At 33.0% G+C, this 9,396-nt stretch overlaps 1 protein-coding gene across 1 annotated transcript; it reads left to right on the forward strand.

The window, feature by feature from the left end:
• The first annotated feature begins 5,774 nt into the window (after positions 1-5,774).
• Positions 5,775-7,125, forward strand: LOC147405849 (uncharacterized). The gene has a single exon (XM_086433717.1). The coding sequence runs from the start codon at positions 5,900-5,902 to the stop codon at positions 6,887-6,889; it is 990 nt and encodes a 329-aa protein (XP_086289843.1). The 5' UTR covers positions 5,775-5,899; the 3' UTR covers positions 6,890-7,125.
• The last annotated feature ends 2,271 nt before the right edge of the window (positions 7,126-9,396 follow it).

A 9,396-nucleotide genomic window follows, 5' to 3' on the forward strand; every position in this document is an offset into this window, starting at 1 on the left:
GCTTTGGAAGTACTTTTTGAGATCTAAAAAGTTTTATAATAACTAACAAACAAACAAACAAACAAATTTTCCAATATATTTTCATGTTCTCGTACAAAAAGAAATGGTAATTTTAAGTTTGATTTACTTCCAACAAAAATTAGAAGCAGGAAGTTGCTCTAGAAAGTTCACATCTTCGATGTATTTTTAGATTTTTCTTATTTAACAAGAAGCAAAAAGTCGAGGTACTTCCAAACACAAATTTAAAAAAGAGAATTACAAAACTATATATTTGAACTTTCGCAAAGTTATAAGCATAGGTATTTTAAAATAAATAAAAAAATCAATTTTACAAAAATGGAGGTATCTGTATACACCCATTTTTGAAAAATTACTATTTTTTCTACTAAAACGGTTAAAGCTATCTGGGCTTTTGTCCAATTCATAGATCATGATCTTGTCTAAGGACTAGTCCTGAGGGGCATTGTCCTGTAGAAAACAGATCGGCTTAGTATTTGGGCTTTTGTCCAATCCATAGATCATGATCTTGTCCAAGGATTAATCCCGCACATCAGACGCACCGGGTAAGTGAGGGTGTGTCATCGCAGGTGGCCCCTGAGGAATTAATGCTCATACTAAGTATCGAACTCATGACCTATGGGCATTAAGCGTTTCTTGATCCGAAATTGCGATTGAACCAACCCCTTGGGATTAACTTAATGTAAATTCTGTAAATTTTACTAAGTTCATAACCATTTTTCTAAAATACTTAATTTCAAATCCTAAAATATAATCTTAAATTCCCATTTACATGATAAGACATGCCACGTCAGCCGAGAAATCATATGGCATCAAGAAAGTCAGAACCTATTGACTTTTTTATAATATTGTCAACTGTACGATGTGACTATTTGATTTATTGGTTGAAGGTTTATTTTATACATTAGTTAGGATAATCTTGAACTAATTTTTGGTGTAAGGAAATGATGATCATGTACAACATGTAGTAACTTTAAGGAAAAATATAAAGTGATTATTATTAGAGTGATTTAGACTTGGGCCGTCAATGGATCGGGTTGAATGGATTCAGGGTCGATTTGGGACTAATCTGATAAGGATTTGATCGGACTTTTATTGGATCTCATTACTAAGATCTGATTTAAATTGGATCAAACCCGATTTGAAATGTAATATTTACTTTCACTTTTGATCGGATCGAGACATGTTTAATCCTGAATGGATCCAAGAATCTATGGATAGAAACCTCATTGGAATTCAAATATTCAATTAGATCCAAAGTTATCGGAACGGATAGGGTTTTGGGTCAAAGTTGACCCATTGACAGACCCAATTTAGCATACCCCTCCACGTTTAGATGAATATTTGAGATACCCCTTTTTTTTTTTTTTCAAATGTATGATATGCCCCCTTGACCTTGGTCTTCTATGATAATTAATTTTAAATATCCAAAATGTCCTCATCTTCCTCCTTTAGCTGAAAACCCTTATTTTTCCTCCTTATCTACCTCTATTGAAAAGTGAAAATTTCATTTCATCTATTCAAATATTATTTTTAATCCATTGTTTTCGACCACAATAAACACTTTGTAGAAAATCCTTGAATTTTCAATCCCAAATTTTATCATTTTCTATTATCTCAAAATCCTATCTTATCTTATATTTTGAAGGTAGAAATGGATGACTAAGGTCGAAGGTGACTGATTTTGAAGAAAAAAAATAAAATAAAAGATTTTTTTTGTTACAAATTAAAGTCGAGGGAATTCAGGTCATTTTTATTAATCTATCACAGAAATTGAGTTTAAGGGGGCATGTCAAATAGGGCTATTTCAAAATATTCTCCAAAACATAGATGGGGTATTTATAAAACACACATATTATTAGAGTAATGAATTTTTGACGGCCCCCTTTGACATACGCCCCCATATTCCCTCTGACATGATATGGATTAGAACCATAGTTCTTTTTCCTCGGGATACATAGTTGCATATATTTATGGGGACGTGGAGTTGTATATCTGGAGGAAAAAGATCTGTGGTTCATGTCACGTTAGGGGGCGTATGTCCTAAGGGGCATCCAAAAATCACGATTATTATTATTGGATGATTTAGACATATCCCTCCATGTTTTGGTGAATATTTGAGATATTTTTATATTTGAAATAAGCTGATGATAAGCTCAAGCAAATGTAAAATGACCTAAATGACTAATTTTCCACTGCTAGCCAAAAACCCTTGTTTTTTCTCCCAAAAGACTATCATTTTCAAGCTCATCAACCATTATGGGAAAATTTCATCATGTTTTACTTTCTAAAAATAATATCTTGTTCTTGAGGTTTAAAACATGAAGTAAATAGAATCTTAAGATTAAATGTAATGGTACAAAATTCTATCAAAAATATTAAAGATGATTGATTTAACGGTTGCTAAGTTGGTCTAAGTTTGTGAGTATTGATACCTCGATTTGAGTTTAAAATCCACCTTCACCCACTAATTACTCATCACTTTACTTTTTTCCTTTGGCAAAAAGAAGAAAAATCAAGGGTTTTGATTACATGTTGAAGAAAAGGCCATTTAAGTCATTTTTATTAGTCTACTTGAGTAGGCCGAAGTCACGAGACTCAAATAGTTTGTTTGATGGAAATCCTCATACTGAGGTTGACACTAGAGTGGGTAGAGTGTGTTGACACCAAAACTTTCTTTCAAAAATATTCTTAGAGTATATTTAAACTTATTATTTATTAGGTTTTTTTTTTTTAATATAATAAAAATGAATAAAATTGCACATGCATGACCTCATAACCATGTTAATTATTATTATTTTTTAATTACAAAAGTACTCTTATATTCAATATTATAAAGAGATAAGGGTTTGAGTCAAATTCATCAAAATCTCCCTAATTAATATTTTAAATTATAAAATACCTTTGCAACCCTTACAATATATTAAATTGTAGATTATGATAAAATAAATAGATGATTTATTTAAAATTTTAAAATAATTATTTATAAAAGTTTAATCTTACTTAAATCCTTGTTTTTGTTATATATTGCCTTTCCACACATGACGTAGTAGTTATTATAACACCAAAGGCTTTCACCTCCTTAATCAAAAAACAAAATATGGTTGGCACATCATGATTCATGTGACGATGACAATGAAACTAAATCACTAACCATTTTTAAGGAAAACAAAAGCTATAAGACTAAAGCCAACCACTTAGTAGACACCATTAAATGTTGAGATATTTATGAAAAAGTGAACAACTTTGGACAAATTTACGATTCTAGCTCATTGTTCATTTGAATTATCAAAACGTGAATGATAACGAATTCAGAGGTTTTAAAAGTGACTATCTCATGGGAACGGGAACCTACGATATCATCACTTTAAAATCCCTGTATTTGTTACTATTCACGCTTTGGTAATTAAAATGAACAGTGAGCCGGAATCATAAATTCATCAAAAATTGATCATATTTTCGTATATATTCCTTTACCATATCTACAATGACAAAAAAAAAAAAAAAAAGAAAAATTTATCACCATCATTCATGCATTTCTTCTAGATAAGAAATAATTAATGGATCTTGAGATAAGTTACGAGACATGCACAACATGAAATCATCTTAAAAGTAATGATAGTTATCAAAAGTTCGTTGAATTAGGTCTTGAGCAATTCAATTAGATATTGAAGGAGATTAAGGAAAGTCTCAAAAATCACATAAGTCAATGTAATTAAATTTAATAATGAGACGACTCGCTAAAATAAAAAATAAAATTTAAAAAGATAATTCATTTATTTTTATTAGATATTGATAAACTATCACATAATTAGGTTTCAAAGTGTTTTTGGCAAATACCATACTAAGGAAGAATAAGGTGGCATAAGAAAATTAAGTGTCAACGCATATCTTTTCATATATTTTGTTTTCATCAAAAGCTTGTATTAGCTTAGGAAATTCATTTTCAATAGAATATGAATTTCTCAAGAAAATGGTCATGGGAAAGTGCACTCCATGGAAAAAAGATTTTCCTTGGGACTCACATTTAGAGGTTGAAAATCATTTCCTTGGGACTGTATTCAAAAATATTTTTCCGTTCAGAATGAAAAATCACTTTGTATAGAAAAATGAATTCCATGAAAAACACATAATATTCAAACACCTAAAAATCTTATTTTCTGGGGAAAATCTTTTTCTCACTTACTTGCACAATTAGGGTATATTTTGCCCTCTCATTTTCTTTAGTAACTATATTTCAAAACAATGAGAAAAAAAATAATTTCCAAATGTGATGATCAGACATCAGATATCGCTGTTCGAAAGGTGGGTCCAACACTAATGTCACCTATCTTGTTACAATGATGGCAGACCATCCTGGGGTCCACCTGATTGGTTGTTAGATGCCTTCAAAATAAGATATCATCATAGCTCAACCTTATTTTAATAGTTTTCTTCCAAGTTACGTATCAACCACCATACGATATGGTGATTGGTGTGATCGAACTAGAGTCTAAACAAAGCAAATTCTCTTTTACTTCACCAAAGCAGGCTTTAAGGCCAAAACCATATAAATTATAATAGTGTAATTTTGACAAACCCCTCTGGGTTTTTTGAATATTTAAGATACCCTCCCTTGTTTTCAAAATGATGATATACCCTTTTGACTGCAGTCTTATGTGAAAGATTAACTAAAATTTATTTCGATACCCCCCCTTTGTCCTGATTGGTTACCTTATTCTTCGTATTGTTCCCACTTTTATATCTTAATGAGATGACTCTGCCAAATAAACTAAGGGAAACATAGCTTTAAAACTTGAATCGAATGTCCGCTGAATCAAGTTGACCAAGTCGATAACTTGCAAATCGACTTGGACGAGTCAAATAAAAATATATTAAAATTTATGTACATCAAAATAATTTTTAATATTTTAAAAAGAAAATATTTTTTGCTCTCAATAGAAATATTAAGATATGTAGTCAAACAACAAAGCCAAGTTTCTCAATGACTTGGTACATTTTCAAGTTGGCTAGACTAAGTTGACTTGATAATTTATCAAGTTGGTTGGTGGCATTTAGCTTAGTTGATCAAGTCTTTAGGTGATGATACAAAAGACCTAGGTTCAAATCCTGTCAGCACTAAGTTACTGAACTCATTAAAAATAGGCTTAAAGATAAATAAATAAATAAATTATCAAGTTGACTTGGTGAGTTGGTTCCATCTAGTTTTGGGGTCGAGCCACCTTGAAATCAAATTGAGTTGAGTCGATTCAATGAATTTTAAAACTATGGTCGAAAACAAATTTTTTTTTTCTCTCTTCTCATTGAAGATCAAAAGTTTTGGGGGGATAAAAGACATTATTCCCAAATAATAAGTGTTTTTATCCAAAGGATTGAAGAAGTGGAAAACTTTTGGGGTAAAAATCAAGGATTTCTAACAAGTACTTGAAGATGGGGAGGGTATTTTGGCTATTTCTTCTCTATCTCTTATAGAGGACCGCAGTCAAGGGGTACATCTTCAATTTGAAAACATAAAGGATATCTCAAATCTTCATTAAAATTCATAGGGGTATCTCTAAATTACCCAAGATTACAAGAGAAAGTTATTTTAACATCTCCTTCACTTCACAACAAAACAAACTAAAAATGGATTGATTATCACAAAGACCCATCGTTACAATCCAAGTTCAAACAGTCCAATTTTGCAGTTTGTGTTAGTTTGGTAGTTGGCCAATCTATTAGTCTAAACCACCAAACCCAAACCCAAACCCACAACAACAATGAAAAAAAAAAAAAACCAAGTAAAAAAAACTACAATCCTTCATAGAAAACTAGAGAAATTTCTTTCATATATACTTCTTACTTCTCAAACACACACCCATTCTCATCCTTCAACAACTCAATGGAACAGTACCCTTCAATCCCTATGGAGAGCACAAGAAAGATCATTAGAGGATCAATCCACACTTTCCTCCAAAACTATCACTACTTCACCTCCACGGCCGCGCTCCTCGTCTTCCCCTTCTCACTCGCAATTCTTCTCTCACAAAGCATTGTTGTTCCTTCATCGTCTCCTCTCCTTCCGATCATCCACGCTCGTCTTCGATCCCTCTTTGGCGCCGCAGGTTTCCCACCATCATCGCAATTCTTCTCTCTTATCAATCTAAAACTCTCTCAAACCATTTGTTCTTCAATATTCACTCTCCCCTTCACCCTCTCATTCTTCCTTATCGGGAAAGCGGCTGTAATTCGAGTACTTCAACATCACAAACAATCTCTAACACCTAACTTATCTTCCTTCCTATCTCTCTATAATTCTCTTTTCATCACCCATCTTTGCAACTCATTTGTCATCCTCTCAGCCAACGCCACAGCGTTCTCTCTCCTCTTCCTTGCCTTCAATTCATTCGAAGCTTTCGGCTTCTCTTCTCCCAACTTCCTTCTTTTCCTCTCTGCAGCGGGTGCGGTTATATACTCGGTCATCCTTGCAAACGCTCTTATCATATGTAATCTAGCGTTGATCGTGTCAGGGATGGACAATTGCCGTGGATATCTAGCAATCCTTAAAGCATGTGTCATGATAAGGGGAAGGGCATCGACCGCTCTATCATTGGCTCTTCCTCTCAATTTGGGCTTGGCCGCTATTGAAGCTTTGTTCCAATATCGTGTTGTGAGGGCTTATCACTTTTATGGTAATTTTAGCTTCTCTATGGTTTTAGAAGTGACGTTGATCACTTACTTATACTCGATTCTCATTCTCCTTGACACGGTCACAAGTTGCATATTCTTCAAGAATTGCAAGTTAAGATCTCGATATTACCAGATGCAGCTTGCGGACGAAGAAAACAATGTCGAATTTGCAAACCAGAAGACCTTCCAAGAATCCCCATGAATTCCTTTACGATGAAAAAGAGAGAAAGATAGAGAGAAAGTGAGAGCCCTTATGGGTCAGCTCAAAGAGCAAATTGCCCCATTTGTGTATAGTTAATACTTCAATCTCTGCTTGGGTTTATTTGTAGATTGACGACCGCTACGGATATTGTGTCGTAGAAATTCCAAAAGTTTTTTTTTTCTCCCCATGAAATTTCAACATGGTAAATAAGGAAATACTTCTGTTATTATTATTAATTTTTTTTTTTTTCAAGTTGGAGTGATCTAAATATGAGATGATCAAGCAAAATGGATTTATTGTAACCTCATTGAGAAATCCAAAATTAATAATAAAATTCTCTTAGAATAAATCATTTGTGAGTTTCTCTGAGAAGTTGGATTGAGAGATTGTAACCTTTGCATCAGAGTTGAGATTAGTTTATGGATCTTTAAGTTGAGTTGAAGCATTGGGCATGAAAGAGAGAAACTATCAAACCTTCCTTCAACTTAAGATCATTAATTTTCATTCAATCACAGATCTATAGTTTGGTAATTAATGAAGTTTTATGATGCAAAGTATAGTCAGTCAACCTTTATATCTTTTGCAATGACTATGGATCAGTAAATTTATGAGAAAGTTATTTGTGGTTTACTAAAATTAGAATCCCAATTACCGCCCGAAAATGATTTAACTCAGTATTATTTGGCCAAAGATGAACTAAAAAAATGATCACAAGTTGATCAATATGAGTTGTTGCAACATTAGTAGAACTCTTGGATCAAAGAAGGCGTCAGCTTACTAAGTTGATTAAAGTCTGTGAGTGTTAATATAATGACTGGGTTTATACCCCATCTCACCTACTAATCAGTGTTGATATCTTGCTTGATTTTTGTAATACAAATTTTTTTTACATTGCTTTCTTGTTAAAATAAAATAAAATGTTGATGAGTTTTTTTATTTTGACTTATTCTACCTCATCTTCGACCTCTTGCCAAAACTCCATCGTCTTCAACTTATCCTATATCGTTCTTGTGGTTTGAAGGTTGAAGGGGATAGAATGTTGTGGCTGAAGATGGCAGTAAGTAAAATATACTTACCAAGATATTGAAGATGATAATCGAAGATTATGACATTTAAGTCATTTTCAGTGAGTTCCCAAGAGAGTGAGCACCAAAGGAATGTTGATGATTTGAAATTTTTATAATTAAAGCTTACTCTAACAACAACTACTACCATTCCAATTATTATTTAACTATAATAATATTATTATTAATGGTTGTAATCATTATTATTATTATTAATGGTTGTCTGGGGGTGGAGCCAGGATTTTCCTATAGTGGGGGCAAACTATGGTTAGCTGTACAACGAAAATGAATGGCTTTAAGGAGAAATTAAGAGGTTTTTAATTAGTAGTTGAAGAAAATGATATTTAGGTCATTTCCAATAAATATTTGAGAAGTCACGGTCAAGAGGCAATGTCATCAATAAAAAAAATTTAAAGAGGTGAGAGAGTATGGACAAATGGGTATATAATTAGTTGAAAATATAAGGGTGTCTCAAAGTTCTGTGGGGGCAAAAATTGGAGGGAGATGAGGGTGTGGGGGTAAATGGGGAGAGAGGTGAGGGAGTGGGGACAAATGGAGCATGTAATTAATTGAAAATAAGGGTTTCTCAAAGTTCTGTGGGGCCAATTGCCCCCCACCAGCTCCTTACAAGCTCCGCCCCTGATGGTTGTAATAATTTGATTAAGCTCATGAGAGAAAGCTTAATCAATTGCGTGAGAGAGAGAGAGAAAGAGAGGGAGGGACGGAATTAGGTAGTTCATGCAAGCTTGGCTTCGCCAAGCTCTCATTGCAGTTGCAAATGATTTGAAGTGTACCAAACAACAATTCTTTCTCTGTTCTTAACCAAATCTAGCATAAAGTATAATTCTATACTACATATAAAGAGAGATTGGACAAACAATACCTTAAGACAAGAATCGTTGAGTGCATTTGAAGTTGAGATCAAATTTTTAATAAAAGTCGTGGTGGAGTAACATTGAAATGTACAACAATTCTGACATTCTGATGTGGTGGTGCACACATAACCATAAATACTTTTCACTCATATCTCGATGAATAGCATCTATGATTATGTGTGCACCACCACATCAAAATGAATAATCGATAATACATTGTAATGTTACTTCAGCATTATCCTTTTGATAAAAAGTTTAGCATATGTTAAAGATTATCAAAAAACAAATATGAGGTTGAGCAGACCTGTCAAAGAAAGAGAAAAAAAAAAAAAAAAAGACAAAAAAAGAAGGGAAATAGGGAAGCCCCGACAGACCTTATTACATATTACTCCACATCATAACCCATTTAATCCGACCTAAATTAAAATTCTTCAAAGAAAGCGCCTTAAAAGACTTGAACAAAAATACAAATCAATAACCGATAAGGAAGACTAATTGCACACCACCCATTATCGATTGTACTCCATCACTTAAAAATTCCCCTTTACACTTCATTTGGATCCTTACA

Source organism: Akebia trifoliata, chromosome 3, assembly GCF_017979445.1.
Source record: "Akebia trifoliata isolate Shusen 1 chromosome 3, ASM1797944v1, whole genome shotgun sequence".
NCBI lineage: Eukaryota > Viridiplantae > Streptophyta > Magnoliopsida > Ranunculales > Lardizabalaceae > Akebia > Akebia trifoliata.

Coding starts and splice junctions, on each gene's coding strand:
- LOC147405849 (XM_086433717.1), top strand. CDS start 5,900: ATGGAACAGTACCCTTCAATCCCTATGGAGAGCACAAGAAAGATCATT.